The 24,341-nt window shown below is 32.7% G+C and overlaps 1 protein-coding gene across 2 annotated transcripts in view; it reads left to right on the forward strand.

The window, feature by feature from the left end:
* Positions 1–24,341, forward strand: part of LOC113496491 (lachesin-like) — a 104,976-nt gene that overhangs the window by 42,593 nt on the left and 38,042 nt on the right. For both annotated transcript variants that reach the window (XM_026875728.1, XM_026875727.1), the window contains exons 2-3: positions 15,977–16,062; positions 19,688–19,809. In XM_026875728.1, the coding sequence (XP_026731529.1) occupies positions 15,996–16,062; positions 19,688–19,809 (189 nt within the window). In that variant the 5' untranslated portion in view covers positions 15,977–15,995. The remainder of the gene's footprint in view (positions 1–15,976; positions 16,063–19,687; positions 19,810–24,341) is intronic.

Genomic DNA, 24,341 nt, shown 5'->3' on the forward strand with positions numbered 1-24,341 from the left:
GGAAAATTGTTGCTATGAATAATGGTTAGGCGACAAGTTGTCAACGAAGGACAGTTGGGATAAGCTCCAGTGACCCGGCACGATTAAATATTGTGATACACTCTGACTCCTAATGTACCTATGCTTATACGAGCTTAAGGATATTTGAGTTTGGTTTTCTGTTTCGAGTGTTTGTAATGTATGCTCGTATAAATAATATCGTTAAAAAATCATTACTCCATTTTAAGAATTCCGTAACAAGGCATATTAATGAGTTAATATTTATCTAATTACTTACCCAAAAAAAAGTAGCTTAATCGTTGATCTAATTTATGAATAGATTGAAGGAATTAATACCTTAATTAAACTTCCGACCCCTATCTTTGACTTCTGGGTGAGTTAATATTATAACCTCTCCCTCTCTCATCGAATATAACGTAAGTATTTTAACTATGTAACGTATACAAGGCGAACAGAAAAACAAACGTAAAAAGAAAAATATTATCCCAAAAATTCTACTTACGCCGAAATTAAAGTAACAAATCTGTTCATTAGGCGGATCAGTCTATTACGAGAGAAGCAAACTGGAGGTGATTGGACGAAGACGATAAAACGCCGTTCAAAATTATTATCGCATCTGGGGAAAGATTACTCGCAAAAAAGTCGTAGACGCAGTGAACGGGACGGAACAGAATGAAAACGGGTACTAACCGACATTCGGAAATGTTTAGAATGTATGTCATAGCACGAAATTGGGTGATATAGAAGATTACAAGCCCAGCAACGTTCCAGTGTGTCTTTGAGTCAATTACGAGACCGAAAACGATAACGTTTCCCGTCTTGCGAGCCCCTGAGGACATATAGCATTCATGCGTTGTTATTATTAATTCTTTCGATCTACGTTACATTGGTTCAACCCGGAACGAATAAGTCCAACAACCGAATACTGTGATGCAACTTTAAGATGATCTCAAATGTCCATTGTTTTCTGTATTTCACTTTGGAGTTAAAGATTAATTAAGTGACTCTAGCTGTGATAGTCTAGAGGTATGATGGTTAGAATGAGAAGTAACGGTCTTCTCGACTTAATATTTATATTACAAAGTAATTACTAATTGATCAAAACTGAACAAAAGCACCGAGAGGTTACTGGCACATCTGAAATTCAAGGATATATTCAGCAACGTCAGAGGCCTACGGGCGGTTTAAACCACATTCATCAACAATATAATAATAAACGGCAGTAGTTTTTTTACACTTCAATGTAAATTGGCGTTATATCATTTTGCTATTTGACCAAAACTTTTAAAAAGAACTAAAACTACAAGAAAGCACCTCCATAGGTTCCGCATAATCTAAACAGAAGTTAAATTATATAATCACAGTAACACTTCCTTATACATATTCGTTCGTATTTTTATCCAATATTTAAATTCAAGCCTCATTAAACCCTATTTAAAAAGTACTCGGACGTTAAAATTGGTCCCCAAATTACAACTTGATATCGTCCACAGGCGATCCGTTCCGTGTTGTCCGAACGATTTATTTAACAATTTATGGCGGCTAGAGAATCTGAGTCGAACTGGATTTATTAAGGTAAGCCTCGCAAGAATTTATTACGCCGTCATGCTCTTAAACATCGAATGAAAGAAACCGTGTTTGAACAACAAATTTAATAGACTCGTTAAAACGGTTCGTTGCTTCTAACAAACTGTTTTATCCTTGTTATATTTTAAATGCAAGCTTTTGTGTGTTTGTTATTATATTACACTAATACAGCTAAATATGTTGTTGTATTTATAATGTTTGAATTTTGGTTGAATGGAAATTTAATCAAAAAGTATTCGTTTAGCCAATACCTATGCATAGTGTTAATAGTTAAATATTAATTTGAAGTACCACGATATGTTGATTAAATACATCAATCGGTTATACATTTTAATATGGCTAATTGATACTGACACTGCAATTATAACAAGCACGTTATGATAAGTATGACTTGGCGCGATTAAAACTTCAACATTTATATCGTGGTAGATCATAAAAACCTCCTCAAATTATCCGATGAAGTTGGAAAAGTCATGAGTCTAAAACAAAAAAGAATAAGTCCCGCACATTGACCCTTGGAGTTTTTAATCATAGTTTATCGAACAAAGTTTTAATTACAGTTCTGTTGCCGCATACCGATCGTTTTCAAGCTTCGAATCCTTTAATTGGAGCCCTTCGTTAGCTATAATAATTTCCATTGGATTTTTTCCTCACAATTATTGTAAGATCCTTTCCGTATTCTGTTTAGTAATCCTTTGTAAAATTTTCGTTTGTAACAATTCTGTAATGATTAAAGAGAGCATTTATTTCGTTCTTTAGACACGAAGTTCGAACGGTAATGATTTTGTCTTTTAAATGTTATTTTTGTACGCTTTGTAGGATGAAGATTTTGAAAGACAATGTTATTAATAGATACATAGTTGTAACAAACTTTTAATGACAGGAAAGTGAATGAGAAAAGTGAAACAGAAAAAAAATATGATTGGCTCAGGATATCCGTTTAGATCAAAAATAGCTGTAATAAGATGAACAGAAAATATGACATTAGTTTCCTTTAATAAGCTTGCTGATTCACTAAATGAATCTTGATTCCCCTATTGCTTATCCTAAGTAAAGTAATTTCACGATCTTGCCATCTCTCAAGGAGACACTACGGGTTACGCCGTGTCAAGCTACCACGTAAAAAGTATAATATTACTATGAATATAGTGTTCTATAACTATTCATGACAATAAATATCCTTAGATTTTTATTATCATGAATAGATCACGCTGATCCTATTACAATACCTTGGTTAGTTATTATCTAAGATTAAACACTAAAAAGATCTTAAACGATACTTAATTATTTTAGGGACGGCACCTACCTATATGCACACGTATGAAGTTTATATCATTAAAAAATATAACAAAATAGCAGAACGGTTGATATACGATAATCGCATTTTGTGGATCAGGGATAGATAATTTACATCGATCCCGGGATGGTAGTGTGCCATCAATACAGCTAGGGCTGCAATTAGTTCCCCCGGGATTCTCCCACACGGGATATTTATTCCTTGCCCCATGTTTACTGATTGCCATTCAGATCGAATGAAACTACATTCCTGCATCGATTTGTGGTTTTAAGAATTTATCGATTTAAAAACAAGTGAAGCGATTTATTGAATGAGTAAGTAAACATTTAAAACTTAACGCAAGTATTTTTAAAAGTCATTTTAATCATAGTGGTTTCTTAGGTTTACGCGAATGTTAGTCTGCCTGTGACCATGATACTTGCAAAGGTGTCGAAACGTCGGTAACTAAAATCTAAAATTAAATGCGTAATTAGTTTTATTTTGACGTTATTTTCTAACTAATTCTAACCCCTTAAGAGTTATATTAATTTTCTTTTCACAAAATATACCTAATAATTATCTTTTTTCGGATGCAAATATCATATTGAAAGTGCCATAAAATACCGAGAAAAGAAGTGCTTAACAGAGTCCAATTTTTATACTTCTAATTTCTACTCTATCAACATTAATATAAAAACAGTTTTGTTTTAGTATTACAAAGCAGTTTTAATGTGCTCCTACTGAAATGAGTTTATTGTATTAAGTAGATATAAACTAGCAGTTTGTACTACGAAGTACGTTTCTCCTCGAACAGTTAGAAGTTTCGTACTGACAGTAATTGCAAAACTTTCAGCGTTACAAAATTATAGTCCTTATTCATTTAAATGTATAGAGATTCATCTATTATTTATTGTTATTATTTTATGGTATGAACTGATGTTTTGTCATTTGCGTTAGATAAGATTTTTGAAATATATATGGTGGTTTCTTAGGTTTACGCGAATGTTAGACATTGAAATGAAACTACTCTTACGGATTTTTTCGCGGTTTAATTTTAGATTTTAATATATGGTGTCATACAGGTACGTCAAAGTCTCAGTTTGTTTTATTTAAAAAAATATATTAAGTTAGGTCTAATATTCTGTAGGTATGTTTCATTGAAATTTCAAAATTTTTATGGACCTGAACCATTGAATAAATGAAATCAATTATTATTAGACTACATCAAACTAAAACAAGTCTTACATCACGCTCCACAAGACCAAACTACTTAGACACCCAATATAAATTCACAAAAAAAGTTAACAAGAAACAAAAGCGAAATCAAATATTCGCAAATTTCCACGTCGTTCGTTTTCCAATAAGTCAGAGTTCCATCGTTATTCTTTAGGTCCCTGTCGTATTTTCCTTCGAGTGCAGGCGCGGACAGGCACGGCACCCGAACTACGACCTTCTAAACGAAAACTGATAGCGATGTGTGAGGGAGACAAAGCTCGCAAAATGTAAAGCGCTATCTCGCTTTCACGATATTGATATCACGTTGTAAGTGTTCATAGTACGGATGCTGGTTAAACTTCTGACGGTAGTCGCCACGTCAGCGCCCCCGTAATTGAATCTTGTGGGTCCGACGCCGGCCGACCCGCGATTGCTTATGAAAACTGCTCGCTCCGACTTTATCGTGGAAATGAATAGGATTATTGGTTTGTGCGTGGTGTGGGCCCTTTGTGGTGATACAGTATGCTTCAGTACGTTACTTTTACGTGTTATTAGAATTTTCCATCTGTTATTCTCACACTTACAGAAGAGAAACAGCTTGTAGTTGCCTTTGTAATAAAAAAAAGAATTAAAATTATTGGTTTTTATGAATTTTATATGAATGCGTGTAAATTTCAGTCTAAACACAGCGATTAAATAACAGTATTTTATTATTTTTCACGCATCGATAGTCATACGGATGTTGACGCAGTGCATGTGAAACTGATTATCAAACATTTTTTTATTTTTCGTATATATTTTTTCATATTTGTAGGTAGCTTAAGTGATTTTAATAAAAACTTATTGTTTATACTTTGTTATAAAAATGAATAGATAATAATAATAATGGGTATTAAGTAATACATACATAAATAAAAATAATATTGTGTTCATGGGTAGGTATAAGTTTAGTTAAGAAACAAAGAATTAACGTATAAATAATTATTTAAATAGAATTAAGCATACTGTTTTTTGTAATGTGTTATAGATATAAGTTGTGAGTGCTTAACTGTCGCATTAGGTATTGCCTGTAAGGATAGTTTTAAGGTGGTTAATAAATAAATAAAATAAATAAAAACTACATTTATTTAAGTATAAATTATAGAACATAATATTTAAACTCTCTTAGCTCATATTTACATCTAACATCGAATTTGTAAAGTGAATAATTACGTAATTATTAGACTGATATAAAACCTCTTTAATAGCCTACTAACCTATATGTTAATTCACCCGAGTTACACCGGAATACCTGCTTGCACAGATTATCCAACATTTCCTTCTATCTGTATATTTCTTTCAATGATCAGTTCATCCAATCCGAAGTTCTGAGTAAAGAACCAAAAAAAACAGACGAATGCAGAACCTCCTGTTTGAAGTACAAAAAAAATTTAATTAATATCAATTGAACTTTTCTTTTACCAGAAAAAAAACCTAATGCCTCTTATTTAAAATTTTATAAAAGAAGTATCGCTAAGTCCTGCAAATATAAAAAAATAGATTTATATTGCATTATATCAGATTGATTGAGAGTTCTTCATCGGTACTGAAAAGAACATTACGTTAGAAAACTTAGTTTTGTTGTTATAGAAGCGGGAAGCAACTAACCCTTAAGGGCTTCAAGTCAAGTCAGTCAAATTAAACTTTAATTGTTTATGTTCGTAGAAAGTAAAAAAAAAACAGGTTTTTAAACATCCAGAAAGAAATATCGTGTTCGGATTTAGAAATAAATGTAATATTTAGTACGCTTTGGAAAGGCGCTTTTGGAAACTATTATTTTATTGAGTTTTCTAACGGTGTAAGTTATATTAATTATTTTTCTAGGACGCTCATAAAAGCTAAACAAATCAGACGTCCAAACTTAAATTGATTGCAGTGGCGCAAAACACAACTCTCCAAAAAAAAATCTTAACTAAGAAAATAAATTACATGAAAACGGGGAGAAAATTGCTCTAAAACCATTTCACAATGACAATTTTGATTTTCAAACGGAATACAAATGTAGTGTGATGTTTGCATACGTTTGACCGTGGACACTGTCCACCGTCCATAGTCCTACCAAATTCTTCGAAAGCAATGGAGTTACATTGAGCAAGCGAGACACCGCTCTACGCTATTATATTTGTCTCGCTTCTACAATCACAACTGCCATACTTTCAAAGATGCAGTAGTAGCCCTGGGCAATAGAAACAAAATCCTTTTAGGTTATTTTGTTTTTGTCGTTAATTATTCTCTTTCTTCTATTCGTTTGTTGACGAACGCTGCACAAACGATAACATTGTACGCCGGTTTTGCGCCAGTTATGAGGTATTTATTGCTCTGAATTTATCATTTTAACCTTTGAGCGTTGTGTTACTCTTTTACAATAATAAAATAGTTCTAAAAAATATTACAAGATTACCTAAAAATACAGATAGACGGTTTCTTTATTTCAAAATTGTAAAAAATTAAACTGTTTGATATTTTGACTGAATGTATGGTAATGACAAGTAAAAATATGTCTCGGTTATTAAAAAGGTTTACTTTTATTTCTCAATTATAAAATCTTCAACATGACTACCCTACCACGTCAGAAAGAGGGTTGCATTTTCTCACCAAAAGTCTATTATAACTGCAAACAACGAACTTGCAGAACAAAGCAACACAATTTCATTAGCCCACCGCTTTCTTAATTAACAACAGAACATCTGCATTTATAAAAACTTATACATTGTACAATCTTCTTAATATCCGCGTAGATTAAACCACAAAACGTTAAAAACTACAGCGTTAAAGCGAGAACACGAGTTAAGCAAATAAACCCATTTTACTTGGGGCAATGGCCGACAATCTCTTAGATTAAGACTAGTGCATTGGGGGAAGAGAGATGCCATTATATCCAGTGTAGCGCTCCGTCCCGCTTGCACAATCCCCACAGTCTTATTCTCAGATATTGTGGTGCGTCCGCAAATACAGCTCAGGAAATTCTTTTGATTGTCTCCATCGCAGACCGGAGCCCGACTCTTATCAGACAATGGATTCTTAAATCATTGGTCGGACGAACCTGTGCTTGACAGCTTTTATTTAATGTTTATATTTCCTAAATTGTGATTGGTTTAAGTTTTAATGATGCGTTTCGATTTGTTTTTTTTTTGTTAGTAATATTGTCCGTCACTTTCAACAGCTATGTAGTATATCTTTCGGGACCGGAACCACCACCCTGAATTCTGCCTATAAATATAATAATTGATGTGAAATTAAGCATCAGTAAATTACTTAATAGAATACTAAAGTGTTGTGTGTGTAGGACGCAGGAAGCATTTCCTTGAGAATTGTTATAATAAGTTTCGGGATTCATACTTGTGTAGTAACGGTTTACCCACACACTTCATTATTATCAAATCGCCGGACCTCTTTCGCCAACTGAAGTCCTTAATCATGACGCTATCAGCTGACGTAACGGATGAGTGGCTAGTCTTACTAACCTGTTCTTAAACAATTATTACCATGAATGGTAGGTCGTCTTAACCAAATCTGTAAGAGATTGTGAAAGACGTTGAGTCCGACGATCAAGCATTTTTTTTAATGATGCTCGACAGCTTATGGACACATCCTAGTTTCTTTGAAGTTTAGCGACAAATAAGTATTTATGCTTTTTTTTAGGTTAATCAGTCTTCATTATTTGAGAGGCAGAACAACTTCGTCTTCTTAGAAATAATCTAACCACTTCATTTTTAGATTAAATATCTTATTCTAAGATCAACTACTTAGACAATTACAGGCAAAATGAAATCTTAACTTAGAACTATAAGAGTGCTTATACCTAAATCTTGAAAATCATATTCGAGAGACAGTTTAATATTCCGCTTTAAAGCCGAGTTCGCGAGACATATCCAACATTCAAAGGTATCTCAACACGTATTTCTCTGTGTCGTTGTCTCGTTGTTTACGAAAGCCACAACAAAGCTCACCTTACTACTTTTAAACCTGACACCTAGATAAAACATTAAAAAGGAAGAAAGTTACAAACTGTTGGTTTTAGGTTCACACGAGGAAAAGGAATATATTAGGTATATTGTATGCTTATCTTGTGAGTTACCGTCGTGTTCGGTGAATGGATTACTTTAGTTTTGGCTGTGCTTAGTTGTCGGTTTAATACGTAAGGGAAAACCTGATGTACATTAGCGTGAATAAATTTTGACTGATTCGTATCTCTATGTGTCTTTTTCTTTGTCTAGTTTCGTTAGCGTGGATTTTTATAAAAAGAACTTCTTAAGACTTATAATTTTTTGACTTCAGATTTGTTTTACAGAATTCAAAAAAATAATTTTAATAACATCAATTTGATCTCGTTTCAGATAATATTTGTAATTATTTTGTGCAAATACTGACGTATGATTCATTTTAAGCTTACCAAGAGGCTGACGGACGCATATTTAAACATTTATATATAAGAGCGACTATCAAATCAAAATTGAAGACCTCGGTTCTTGCCATTGTAGCTCTTTCCATCTTTCCTTTTCCTCGTGAGATCTTTTTTACTTCCTTATGTTGTCACTTGTGCCTTTTCCTTCACTTTGTTAGGTATTTAAACTCAAAAAGGGCAACAAAAATACCCAATCCTAAATGTTAATCTTTCTGATAATTGTAAAAGTCCCCACCTCTTCGTAAGATCAATAAAACTATACCATTGAACACTGAACGTCTACAATATTCGTGAAACGTATTGAACTGTAAAGAACGCAAATAAATAGCAATCTTCCAATTGAGCGGTTTTCTGAAGCTTCGCCGACATATCAACATTCATTTCCCTGCATTCTGCCTTTCCCAGTGAATTTAATTTAAAAGTATCATTGAGGTTTACAGAAGCTAATGCTGTTGGAAGTTTGTGTTTGAGTTTTAAAGTACCTTTTTTGACCTCCTATCCACGTTTGAGTTTAATTTTGTCATTACGTAATGTTTGTTCAGTATCATGATGAATAGATGAGATTTCTTTGTTTAGAATAGTAATGTGATTATAATAATTAGGTATATTTGTTTCAGAATTTATTATCGAAATAAATCTGCTCAATTTTTCTTTTGCAGTATCAAAAAAAGGGAAATTTCAGAATTAAAGAAAAATAAATTATTTCAAATAGGCGGTTTTTCGACTCTAAGTGAAGTTGACAACGTAAGAATTGCCTTCAATTGAGAACATAAGAAACCTGCTTTCCAAACCTAACTTGAAAAAATATTGCTGTTGTGAAAGGAAACCCCGGTTCAACATCGTATAATGCACTATCTCGCTTCCACAAAACTGCAACTGTCCTCTTTTAATGCGGTGTCCCTGTTGCTCTAAAATGTATCCCACCAAAAACATTAAATGTAAAAAAATGCCAAGTCTCTCGATGCAGTCTTTCCATCGTAAAAAGTTTTGAGATCTCATAGAAGCCAAGTCCTATTCAAAATATTTTGTAGTTATAAATCAACATTTAGTAATTGTATCAATAGTTTTCTTTATATTATAATTATAGTGACTTGGCAATGAGCACAAGAAGAAACAAATAAAACGGCATATTTGTAGGAGTTGAAAGTTACACACACCGCATGCGTAAACATTAATATCACAAAATTAATTTTCTTTTGGTTTATCCGTGTCGTCCCAACCGAATTTCGGCAACGGCAGTCAGTCTTAGTGTACTCTCGATTCATTTACTTTCATAAAGCGATGGCCCGTAAGGTATTCTTAATTATTGTATTGGAGCATGTAGTCGGTAGTGACCATCATGATTCACACATAACAAATAATCTGATCACTGGTCTCGTCAGTAACATTTGCACATAATTCCAGGCATCAAGCAGCTTTTAATTTGTGCTCATTGCCAAGTCACTATAATTATAATATAAAGAAAACTATTGATACAATTACTAAATGTTGATTTATAACTACAAAATATTTTGAATAGGACTTGGCTTCTATGAGATCTCAAAACTTTTTACGATGGAAAGACTGCATCGAGAGACTTGGCATTTTTTTACATTTAATGTTTTTGGTGGGATCTCATTTATTTTTTGTAAGTGTATTTCTTTCTTTTTTTTTAGGTGTCATAATTTCTAGGACTTCAGCTACTGCTTTGCTTAGAACCCATTCTCTATCTCTATCTCTTTTGTTTCTTCTCTGAGACTTCGTTACTTCTAATGTAAACAAGCTTAAACTTATATATATATGCATATATATATCTGCTAACTTACAAACTATAGCTAAACTAAACTAAATAACACGTAAAGTTCTCCGAATATCAATTATCACTACAATATTTTTTAGTTTCGAAATGGTTTTTCATAGACAGGTGGCGCTATCAAATGAAAATTATCGAATTATTCTGAAGTACTACTTAGACTGCGCTTTGTAACGAAACCATAGCGCGATTCAGACACGTACAACGCCATCTATCGAGCGCGCATACAATATTTATCGCAATACAATGGAGTTTTAGCTTTAAATGAATTATGAATTTTATGTATTAATTTGTATTAATGATAGTCTGTGTATTACATTTATATTATTCTTTTCTATTCTATGTATGTATTCATCCAATTGAATAGGTACTTAAACAACGAACAAAGTTAACAATGCAGTCAAAATCCATACATAATGTTCTTGCCAAACCGCAAATATAAAATTGTTTTCTATGGCATATTATTTTTTAATGTTTTTATAATTTTTCTTTTATATGTGGCTAAGGACCTATCTTGGTGCAAAATTTGAAGTTTCTAAGTCTGCTAGAAGTACCTTAGATTTTTGATGATCTGTCAGTGAGTCAGTGAGTGACAAAATGGTGTAACTTTGATCGACCGTAACTCCTAAACCATTAATTCAATTGGCATGTAATTTCGAACTTAAGCTTGTTCTAATGCCTACTATTATTCCCCGAAAAGCTAAACTCCTAGCTTTGTCCACGTCGAAGATACAGGGGGGGCGAAACAGCCGCGAATCGCTTCGAGAAAAGATGGTACGGCCGTGCCCGTTTTGCTCCAGACTTGGCAGGGGCACTGCCGTGCCCTCAGATCTATACTTTTTGCTTTTTTTGGTTTTAATACTTTTCTCGTGAGACTGTCTTTCAGTTTCCGCTCCATCGATTTTCATCAAACCTAAATAAGACAATGTCATTAAGAGTGAGAGAGTTTTTGTTTTTATAAATTTAAAAGTCCATTTTGTATTCTTTTTTTGAGTTGAAGTCCAAGCTGCCCTCAGTCTTATGCTAGTACAAAATATTTTGCTACTCAATCTAACCAATGTGATGAATATTTTGTTTATTTAATTTGATCATGAGTTTGTGCAAAAAGTTTTCTATTCTATTAATGGACAGGTAAAGTGATTTGCGCTTTGTTATTGTTTTAATAAAAAAATACACTTACGTAAACCATAAATAAATGAAAATTAAAAAGATACAAAAACCATATTTATCTAAAAACATACCTTACCTTCCCTAAACAGAACAACAGTTCCAAAGAATAAACGAAAGCGTCGAACTTTAAAAGTTTTTAATTCTGTTAGTCCAATTCTCTGTGTCTCAAAGCCAAGACTGAGTATTTAAAAACTTTGTATCTGCTTAATACAGTCAGTAACGACACCTATAAAATGGCAGAGTAATAAGAAAGTACGAGAAACGCCATTTCAGTGCATTAAAAGCATATCAGTGTAGGTACGGACAATGTTGGGAATCTATTTAAGGGTCTCTGCAAATGACGAACTTTTCCCTGTCTTTCAGAAACGTTACATTCTAACAAACTTGCAAAGCATTCGATAGAATGCAAGCTTAGAATAGTTTTATTCAAATAGAAGTAAAGTTTTTTTAGTACCGTAGCTAAAGGGTGATGATGGACCCTTATTATTAATGCCTGTTCTTAGGTCTGTCACTAAACTCTATCTCGAGAAAATTGATAATTTTTTGAAAGTGTCATACTCAATAGTAACTATACCAAGAATATTAACAAATCAAAATAACGGCTAAGCTAAGTTTGGTACGTAGTAGAAGTCGTTTTTTGTGTTCATAGTAGTCGATCGACAATATTGTTTACAGAATAGAAAAGAAACAATTTCGATTCATTACCTTTGTTTTACAAATACAACATTAATGAGATTGTACTAAATATAGAACATAGAACTGTCTTCACTTCCCTCGTGGTAATTAGTTCAGATGTACAGTCAGTAACAAAATAAAAATTGAATTCAAGAGATATTTTATTAAAAAATCTATTTAAAGTTACTTCTTCTTAATGTAAACGTCTACTTTTCTACTGTGTTTAATTGTGTTTTTATATCACAATCTTACTAGCTGTTGCAAGCAGCCTGCCGATGTATGTATTTATTCGGGTTATGAACTATCTGTATACCAAGATTCTTCTTAATTCGTTCAGTAGTTTTTGCGTGAAAGAACCAACTTTTGACTTGTAATATTCGTAGGATTATTCTAGGATGATCATATTATTTTATTTTTGTTGCTGATTGTACATTTATTTGGTTGTGGGCGTTATTATCTATACTAAGGTTATTTATAGTTCGAACAAAATACTCAAATGAAATAGGTCTATATCCTAACGGATCATGGTTCCTTAGTAACTGGTAATTAATAGCTTGAAAATCCAAAGGAAAATTTATCTGAGCTTAATAAAGAGATACTTAAACCGTCTTCAATAAATATACACGACTATAAAGGGAAGTTTAAATATGCTTAATACATGTAAACTTTATCCAACTTATAATTCATTGCAATACAAAAGAAAAAGTGTTTTGTGGAATGTTTCTTGAGCTATTATGAAAACAACTGAATAAACGAATAGACTCGGGATCATGACTGTTCCGTACAAAAAGCAAGATTTTTTTTTTTTATCGTTTTTGACTCATACAACCCCTGTCTGACCACGATTTGTAATTGTCATTTAAAGGTTATAAAATACATTACTGTGAAAAAATCAATTTTCCACCTATTTATTACCTATGGTTTATGAGATCGAGCATGGTGACAAACTGACTGACAGACATCGTAGCCTTAGCGTAGTTTCGTATTTACCCTTTAATAACCAATCCCCCAAAACTAGAACACCACAACTCTAAAAGAATCCAATAAAACAAATGCAAACGTAAACATATTTAACTTCACTTATCTATAGTAGATATCCCTCGGGATCCCGACTAAATTACTTCGAAAGAGCTATAGTCACGCGCACCTATAACTTGTTCTGAATTGCTGTACTGTCACCTATAGTACGTAGAAACAAGAGAACTACACAATACTGATGTAGATAGCGACCAAAATCTTCGTTTATTTAAATACAGTTGTATTTGTTAAATGGAATGCTTTATTTTTTACTGTTGTAACTGCTACAGGAACTGTTTTATGCAGACATGTTTTGATTGGGATTGTATCATATTTGAATGGTGTGCTAAAAAGGTTATTTTTAACGAATTCAACAAATCAGCCTTTTTTTCAGTATTGTAATTTTTGTGTTCCATTTGCTTAAAAATACTCGGAATCATGCGAAAGACTTCAATTGTTAAATAATATTATATCCGCTTTATGTTATTGTGAGTAACATTGAACAAATTTTTTTGTGTAATTCCAACTGAACCAGACTAGGTATTAGTCTGGTTGGGTTGGAATGACGACAATCTCTTACAATCGGAATAACAAACTCAGCTTAAAATTTAGTATGACTTTTAATATATTTTGCTCTTAACTGAACATAAATAGGTACTCGCAAGAGTAGAAGATTTTTTTTGAAAGCGGTCCCCGCATTTCTTATTTAATCATGGTATTTCGGGTGGTTTTTCGCATATGCTTGTCGTTTGGCATGGTGACAGCAACCACTCGTATACCCGTTTATAATATAATGAAATGATAAAACGGTGAAAATCGGTACCCAAAGTTAGCAGACAACCTTAAATCATATTATTCTACCTACATATATTATACTGTACGATACGCAAAACGTTGGTAACACATTCTCCCACTCGACTTACGCGGTAAAGTACGAACTCAGCGCCCTGTTTTCATTCCATTCGCAGATCAACATGGAAATATAAGTAAACAAGGATACAAAAATGAATAAACATTCGCTTGTAGAACGCTAAGTAAATAGATATGGAATGCTGTATCCAAGGAGAAGTCGTGTTGATACATGTTATGACACCCGTTAATAATAAGAAAAAGTTTCTACCTATAAATGTAACACGGCTGGATAGAGGCCTCTTGTAATAAAGGAAAGGTTTTGAATTGACCATCACGCTAGTTCACTGCGGTGTACGGGGTGATGATTACTTGTTTCAAAATTTGGAACCGGTTTAGCATGCTTTTCTCAGCAAATAGGGATGATGACTGGAAAAAAGAAAAAATCTCATTAGTCCCTCAGTTAGATAATTGAAAAGTATGATAAAACGTATTTTTTCCTTTTACAGGAAAACTAGAATTGACAAAGATTAACTGCTTCAAAGTTTAGAAGAGGGGCCTGTGACGTAACGATAGAGTAAAATTTATACTCAATCGTGACGTCACGCGTAAGTTTCATTCACTGTAATTTGGTCAATTTATGTTTGCGGGAAAAATAAAAAAATACGTATCCATTATTATACAAAAAAAAACGCAAAAGTCACATTGTAACTTTTCTTGTGTGTTCTTATGTACCTACTGGTATCAACAATGCGTTGCAGGTGATTCTTTTTTAAATAACCAATATATTATAAATAACCATACTTATATCATTTTAAAAGCTTTTTCAACTTATAAAAACAAACCAATGTGTAAACAAACCAACTTAATTAATCTTCGCTCGAAACTAAATATTAAAAATAAAATCTGTAGGAAATGACACTTATGGGAAAAAAAATCATACCCGAGTAACAGTTTTTTATACCAAGGTACATTTATTATATTCAAAATTATGAAAGTAATTCCAGTACATGTTGCTGTTTTTCTTTTTTAAATGGAAACCAGAAACTTCTTCAAACTAGAGACGAGCATACAACAAAGTTAATTTTATTGCTTTGAAATTCTAAAGTATTAAAAGTACATTTTTAATATTGCAAAACGAACAACATTTGCACAAACTGTTACGCACATAAAAGGATCATAAGCTTTTTTGAAATAAATTGCAATGTACTTATTTTTAACATTATAAAATAAAATTATAATGAAAAGCGGCAGCTTCCCTGTATTCATTTGTTTTCCTCAATTTTGAGCAATGTTTTTTGTTTTTTCAATTGGCGCTCCAGCTACTAATTGCCTGTTTTATCCAATGCTTATTCTCTGGGGTTCACTTTTTAATTAATGTGATCAAATTCGAACGAATTTGTAACAAAACGTTAGAATCCACCCTGATTAATGTTTCCTCGATTTGAGTCGAACTTTTTTGCACAATAAAATTCTATTGATGTTGAAAGTAATAAATTATAAGTTGAACCTTTGGGTAATTCAAAGAGTCCTTGTACTATTAAGTAGCTGTGCACTTTAAAAGATTCTATTACGTTTCTTCCTATAAAAAAAACAACTCCGGCTCTCGAAAACTCTTGTGCTTACGCGGGGATCAAACCCTGCAGTGACCAGTGCCTAACCACTTGGCTACTTGCGTAGATACACTATACATTATACCGCAACAACTATTTTCTGAGGGCTTAATATTACTTAAATCCTTACAGTGTGGAAGCGAGAGCGTACTAAAAACCCGTAGCTTTGTCTCTCTTCCGCACTGACAACAATTTTAAAAGGTGGTGTTATAGTCCCTGGTTGGTGTATTCAGGTACAATTGATGTCTTGCCATCTGTTAGGGTTGCGTGCGTATTTATGATTAGAACTTTTATGGTTCAGTATCCGAATACTCATACGATGTATGTATTGGTTGCAGACTGATCAACAACGGACACATGTTTCCGCCGACGTCCACCAAAGCGGCCTGGTGGCTGGCCACGTTCTTCAGTGTATTTGTGACTGGTATGTATGATTATATAAATGTATTTTTTTAATAGGGGGTTGACCTTCCATAAGTGTTTAGAAGAAATCCCGGTTAAAATAGAACTCACCTTGTTTATGAAAGTAATTAATTTCCCCATAGCAAATTCTTCTCAAAAATAGAATTGCAGACAAAATTTTCATCAACTGTTCAAAAACAAAAGCCTTTTCCAATCAAGTTGCACAAATACTTAGTTTTCCATAAAGTTAAATAAAAATCTTTCCCCAAATCCTGAAACAAAAAGTGGAAGGATAATTCAAAATAGACAAAAATTATTTGTGATCTTATTGCACAGACATACAATTGATTATCAAGCCTTCAAATTAAAAAAAACCTTAATTTCCGAGTAGATTATTACACACAACCTAATTTATATAACAGCAATATATCAACTGAAGTAGTTCACCTGTATCTTAACTCGTAACGTCGTTGAAATGTCTCCCGGCACTCACTCTCCGGCCGCCCCAGAGTCCTATAGAAATAAATTACACTTAGTTGACCTTTACAACACGTAGGAAAACTAAATTGAGTCAAACAAACCATTTTTCTTCCAGTTCGTTTTTTTTTTGGTAGCTATTTTTAACACCATATTGTTTTGATAGTAATTTAACGGTTCACTCACCCCGTCTTGTTAGCTTATGATTAAGGACTCCGGTTTGGTCCGAAACTAGTCGGGCAGCCCGATAAATACGCATGAGTAAACCGTTGCACTATGTCGTTGTTATGCCAATGGCTTTTTCCCGTACAGAAAAGTATTGAGCATTAATTACTTGTATTCTGCGATATTTCGTTGGAACCTACACAAATTACTGGCATGACACAATTCTCTTATTGTCTCATTAACAAAAGATGATCAGACATCTGATAAAAGCGGATTTTTAAAGAATGTTTCTAATTTAATTACTGAATATTTAAAATCACTATCGGATATAAAAATTGCCAGTTAGAGTTTACTCTATTTTTTTTATCTGAAAACCCTTTCTATCCATCTTATTAGGTTACTCAAAAATAGATACTTAGGTATTATTAAAAATGGACGAAGCTTCGAGACTTAGCGTAGGCTATCAACTAGAGTCATTAATATTAACGTTTCGAAAGTGCTTGAAAAAGGCCTACTTAATATAAAAAAATGATTTTTCTTTTTTGTTTCACCGTTAAAGGTATTGTGTAGGTCAGAGAAGCATCTGCTCTATATAAAATATATCAATCACCTAAAACTAGTCACATTGGAAGCCGAATTCAATAATGCCCGAAAGCCCTATACCGAATAGACAAAAAAAAACAAAATTTCCATATTTTATAATTCACCAAATTCACAAAAAATGATAAAGGTAATTTCATAAGGAACCGCGCACCTGTACGGCTCAACACTTAGGTATTAACCCCTATTAGTCGAGTTTACTTGTCCTCCGCTAAATCCGGTACTACGTTAGATTTTATCCACACCGGCGCCACTGTTCGTTTTAAGCCCACCCTTATTTAGAGTTCGCTGCTAATACTCCACTGTACCTAAATAACCGAACGTTTACATATTATCACAATAATGGATTTTCCTTGTATTTTTCCCGATTTTTTTGTTGTTTTCTTTTAAAGGGAATGTGAATAGATTTATTTTTAATGTTAATTTCAGCTTGCCAGTACACCGTACTGTTTTAAATAGAATATTTTCTGTTAATAAGTTTGTATTTTTAAAGAACACGGTTTTGTATTTTTGTTTTAGCTTACGAAATGGCCGTATGTCGGTAGTTCAATTGTCTCGTCAGCAATAGTGTTAAATATTATGTTACAAATTAGGATTGATTAGTTATTGGTTTAAAACAAAATAAATAACACATACCTATTTTAGAAACAGCACACTTTGGAACTCTTCTAAAAGTAAAACTTCAATTCAATATTTTCTGATACAAAATGACAGGAAAAGTTTTGAGGCAACGTTCAAACATGTACTTATATCGTTGACATTGTTGGCAATGTAAAGTTAGTAAAATAAGTATCGACTGTCGTGTTTATTCTATCATTTCACAGCACGTGCGCTTTCGATCTATAAACCTATATTGTAGGCAATGCGTCATGAGGTCGACGTTACGTTAGCAGTCCTATGTTATCAATGTATAATTGTAGGTTCAATGTTTTAACTTAGCAAAGTAAATGTAGATTTTATCAATGTTTAATAGTACTGAAATTGATCAATTGATAATAAAAAGTTCTTATTGGAAACTTTGGTGTAATATAAATGAAGACAAACCAGCTGACCCGGCAAGCGTTGTTGTTCATATATTTTTTTGTAACTGAAATTCTAGGTTGAAAAAAAAAAAGATGTAACAGATACTAGTAGCGACAAAGACCTATTAAATATGCATATAAAATTCAAAAAAAAGTCAAATATATTCAAAGTATTATTGTCACACAATTATCACAAGATACTAGATAAAAAGTAAATTTTGTGAGTTAAATACGTTGTATGGAGTAATCTCACGAACTTTATTTAATTAACAGAAAACACATTATACGTGAGCATGTTAAAATAGCTAAGTATTGAAAAAATAAAAAAGGGTAAGTATTGAAAAAATAATAAAGTCGGCACTTATCAGGTAGTGAACAATAAAATAAAAAATATTTTCCATACATCCTGATATTATTCAACACCTAAGACCAAACCTGTTCTAAAATTGTAAGGAAAGGCAATGATGATCAAAGGACTCGCTAACAAGTTGCTAATTAATGTATAAACAAGTCACTTAATTAGCAAAAAACTTACAAACGTTTAGAAAACTACGTTTTTAACAAACTCGGTAGCTATACACCGTAAAATAAATTTATTGAGGACTTAAGACATCATTTATTCAACCTATTCGTTAATTATTTTACTTGTGATAGAATAATTTGTTTATGTAATCATAATTTTCAAACAGCCTTGACTACAAGATTTGATGATCACACACTCACAGTATCCTGAATAATTATAATAATAATAAATCCACACTAAAATGATACAATACGTGTATTTATCGGGGTTGCCCGAATAGTTCTGGACCAGTTTTTCACCAGTATAGCAGTATATAGAGCTGTATAGCTCTACATTAATAAATAGGACGAAGCCGCAGGCAACAACTATCAAAATTTTAAAATGAAAATGAGCAAGACTTTAAGTTAAATAAAGATATTTCGACTACAAACCAAATGACAAATTGTCTGCCTAATAACTCATTTTTGCGATTACAAAAATACAGGGTTGGTTAATCGATAAATTGTCTCTGAAGATTAAATTCTATAAAACTAATCCAATTTCAATGATAACCTAAAAATAACAAAATCATATCTCGTCTTGTGTGTTAAGATTACTTTTGTTTAGACAGATGTTATATTGTTTTGATACAAAGATGCTAAAGTCAAAATACAACCGGAGTCTATAAATACACCATACCAATTATTTTATAAGCTTACACATAATTTGCAAACTATCCGTGTAGGATACCTAACACGTTAGTTTGAAATTCTAAATTTATCGATCTCATCTATTTCTAAACATTTGTTGGCCTACTCCCGTGGGATCTATCTGCATAGGTTTTATGTATGCTGTTTTCTGTAACTTTCGATATATTTCAGGTGAAATGCCGATCCAGGCCGAGCTGGAACCTGAGTTTCTTCAGGCTCTAGAGAACCACACAGTGACACAAGGCAGGGACGTACACTTTACTTGTGTTGTCAACCATTTATCTAATTATAGGGTGAGTATTCTTCAATTAAGTAAAATATTTTTATTATTTGTATCTTTTTTCTGTCACGGGATAACTTCATGTGAAGAGACCCGGTCCTTTTAGCGTACACGGGGACACAGGTCCTACATGTAGAGGCCTTGTTGAGAACTTTAATCTAAAATGTGATGGGGTATTTACAGATCGTTCTTATTATTATTTTTACATTTTATTTACAACTATGACTAAAACATTGACAACCTAGATATACACACATACACTTAAAAAAAAACAATAAATTAAATAATTAAGTACTAAATGAGACACAATTGTTTCGACTAATGATATTATTTATCGGGATTGCCCGACTAGTTTGGGATCCGACAGGAGTCCTTAATATTATGAAGTGACGCGGCAGCAGGTTTGTGAGTCAAACTTGAGTATGTTAGTCGGGCGATCCCGATATACTTATACGCGTAAGTATACCGTTGAGTCATTTTAAAATGAATCGTCTGACGAAAATTAGTTTGATAATATTTAGGTATATTTTAATCTATCCAGAAGTTACCATGTTATTGAATTTTGAAAATATTTGTAAAAAGCTTCTTAGTTTGTTTGGACTTATTTTTAGATTTATTAATCGGATAGGAAACATTCACGGCCTATAAACTATGCTTTGCTATTGGTATATTTTATAAAGAGTTGAAATAATAGCCGCTCCTCTAGCCAAGTATCCTTTTAAGAATCTGTAGCGGCATTATAAAATCGTCGAATGTTGGAGCGTCAAATGTATGGAAATAACATTTTTTTTCGATTAGACACTACTGCCACAATAACTAGAGCCAAACCAAAGACCAAAGAATATTTTATTCGAACATCATCATCATCATCATCACTGCGATGCTCTTCCCTTGCTGGGCATAGGCCTCTCCTGCCTCGTGCCAATTTCTACAGTTCTGTGCCAGCCTCTTTCAAACATACTGCAGCTAACAACTCATTACTATTGAATATCATAAGTCTATACCAAAGAGCTTGTAACTAAAAAAGAGAATTGAACTATATAATTGATGAGCATGCAGTAACTTTAATCCCGTGAGAGTCATACAATTTTTCCATCTATAAAACTGAGCAAAATATGAAGCGAATAATACTAAAATGAAAGCATTAAACAAATAATGGAGAAAACTAAAGCAATCTGCAACTGCGCTATTGGATCAACGATATCCCTATATTAGTTGGTTGTAACATCAAAGTTTGCGGTACCGTTTACTCAGACTACGTTCGTCAGACTAATCCCAGCGCATCTGATTTAAACACAAATAATATGTACAGCATTAAGAGGGATACAGTAACGCAGATATTTGTATACAAATGTGATACAACTAATTGATATCTCGTGAATTACGTGGAATTGAACAGTCAAAGGTACTCTTATGTTTCCATGTAACTCTTGTGTTAAGCACAGCAAAACAGTTCACGTATTGCAGATATTGAGATTGCCAATGATATTATTGGAACTGATGTGAATCTAATCAATCAATTCAAATATTTTCATAAGAAAACTTTTGGGAAATAATGTTTATAATGGTGAATAAAACTTCGATCTTCTTGAAGCCTGTCTGACTTTCGTCTTCACCCAAGCATTCAGTAAAGAGAAATGCATAACGCTATAGATGTAACAGCATCCTACAGAACATTTCTTTAAAATATTAAAAAATAAAATAATAATAATAAATTAAATTAATAACCGACAAATAATTTTATTTATTTCCTTAAGTTTATGCTATTGAAGACATACTTACTGTTATGGTTTAAAGAAGACATTCAATACCAGCCTCATAACATGCAAAATCATTTTGTCCTAAAACAGTCTGAAAACTCAATTACTATATGAACCAATCACTTTGTGTTCATACTACGCTATCAAAGTTTAGTACGATCATATCGGTACATTCTATTCTATTTGTTACCCTTCCATAATAACATAACGCCTGGGCCTCCTCGGCCATAAGCACGTTTGCTTGGAACATTCCTGTATCGTTGGTGAAAAGGATTTGATACAGACTGCCTACCACCTTTCGTAAAGTAGTAATAGTATCGGATGTGGAAGCGTGACAGCGCTATAGGCATAGAGCGTCATCTCTTTTCCACAACAATGATTTCTTACGTATCGTAAGAAATGTTGGTCGGTGCTCAGATTCGTAGAAACCTAAATGTCTTATAAATTCTTGGAAGGATTATCTTGAAAGGAAAACGGAGTACAAGGCGACAGTTTTGTGGGATTGTTTTAAAAGTTTCTTTTGGACTTTTCGGGAGTTTTACAAGCCAATGATTCTTTGGATTTTGTTGAATGTTTTTTATAATTTTTCGATGTAGGTTAATATGAGTATTTCAAGGAAAGTAGTGGAATTTTACTGTATGTTGTTTTACACTTTTTGTAAATTATATTTATATTTAAAACGAAAATTGGTACTCTCTATGAAAACAAAGCGCTGTTATTGTTATATCACGAAATATTTAATCAAATGTCACTTATAACAAATTCATCGTCTGGTTTTGTATGTTAAATGTGTCAACAATGTGAACGAGTTGATTAAATGTTGCGCTGTTAAATTTACGTTTAATTATAACACCGACAAAGCGGGAACCGAGAGCGTAAGTAGAAATTATGAAGAAACGAATCCTTGGTGTTTCGTGTTATCTTAAGCTCTTGTAAAAATCTTGACATTTATAAAGGGGATCTGCGATGCTATGTAATATGATTTAACTAGGAAGATTTTTGTGTGGTTTTTAATTAATACTTCATACAATTTTAATGTAATATAATCATAATAATATAATTACAGAATAAAGTTTAATTTTTTAGCATAACTTAAGTGATTATGTTCCCAGTAAATGCATTTATCACTTATGCTAAAGTCTCGCTAAACAAATATTTGTAAAAGGAACTCTATATTTTTAATAATCCTTTTACTGTCTCTGCATTTTACAAAAGTCTTAAACTTTTTAATACAAAAAATCATAAATGTTTTCCCCGCAAAAAAAAAAACGAGAAGACCGCAAAAAAAGCAAGAGTCATGTATTAAAGTATTTCACCCAGTTCCATTTCAGGCAGAAAAGCATGTAATACAAAATAATATATCCTCGTAACAAAAACCCACATGCAACAGACGGTAAGCGAACCATGAAATAAGTGGCCTCCAGTCGACTGCAAGCGAGCAACTGAAACGTAAACTTCATCCATCATAAACTTCGTAATTTGTCATGTAAGAACTTTCCATACGTTAAATATTATGTGGGAATTGTTAAGAGTTGTAATGGAAATGTGAAATGTGGCTTTTAATATAAAATGTTGAAGCTCTATTAAGATTTTCTGGTACGTAGAAGGATTTATCTTTTAAAAGGGTGCATAGGATAGGATGAATCTTAACTTCTGTTTCATTGTTTCCTGTAAATAAAAACAATAACATATTTTGCTTGGGTTGATGAGATTTTTTTTTCTTTTAACATGTCAAACCAATAACCTAAAAGAGGTACAGCCAAGGCAATCGGTCCATTTGAAAGTATAACAGAAGGAAATTTGACGCCAAAAATAATAATAGGTAATTGTCTTAAAGTAAAAACTACAAAGGCAAACTAAATCACGTAAATCAGATCAGGAGTCGATGCACATAATATCTACACATAAAAAAATGGTGAATTTAAGTTGTAGGTTTCGAATGGCATTTTAAGCCGTTTTTTTTAAATCATCAAAAACCTTTTTTTATATTATTTAATAATTTGTCATCGCTATAATGTTCCCTTCATCGCAGAAAAATTGGCCATACCCGCTTTCCATAAAATTACGAAATAAAAGAAACATATAATAGAGCAAATCTCAGATAACGAAATAAACCTATCCAACATTATGCAACAAAGATTATGCTCAAGAATAATCCATTCAAAACATAAAATAACCCAAGCAGAAGTTTTACAAAGCACTTGATACTAACATACTGATAACCAATTCTCAGGTGAAGCATAAAGTTACAGTTGTCACGTTTGCAGGACTGTTCACTGTCGCCTTTGGGTATTGAAATTCAGTAGCGGATGCTAACTGACAGTTAGTTTCCGATATATTACTTACTATTAACTAAGGCTGAATCAGTATGCGATATATCTTTGGTATGAATTCTGGGTGCAATTTACGTTTGGGGGATTGGGCATTTGTCTCAATAAACTAATTTGTGATTAAGTATTAGATGCTGCGGGGTATTGAAATAGAAGCCAAGTTCGTAAAATTTTATTATAAAACAAATCTTTTGGAATAAGACCAAATTCCTCTAGCAGGTTTCCTTTTTTGCACGTAATAGCCGTTAGCATTAGGTTGGACATGAGTTAATCGAAAGACAAAAAAATCACTTAAAGTTTTCCACGTACTGGCTTCTAGCTCTTAGCTATGTACTACACTCATAAATACTAAAAAAAAAAGACATAGACGACTTCTTTTTCTCCAGCTTTTGGAAATGACTAATTAGTGATATCAAGTAGCCACCAAAGAAAAAGTCAGATGCCATAATAAAAAT

Source organism: Trichoplusia ni, chromosome 8 (genome assembly GCF_003590095.1).
Source record: "Trichoplusia ni isolate ovarian cell line Hi5 chromosome 8, tn1, whole genome shotgun sequence".
Taxonomy (NCBI): Eukaryota; Metazoa; Arthropoda; class Insecta; order Lepidoptera; family Noctuidae; genus Trichoplusia; species Trichoplusia ni.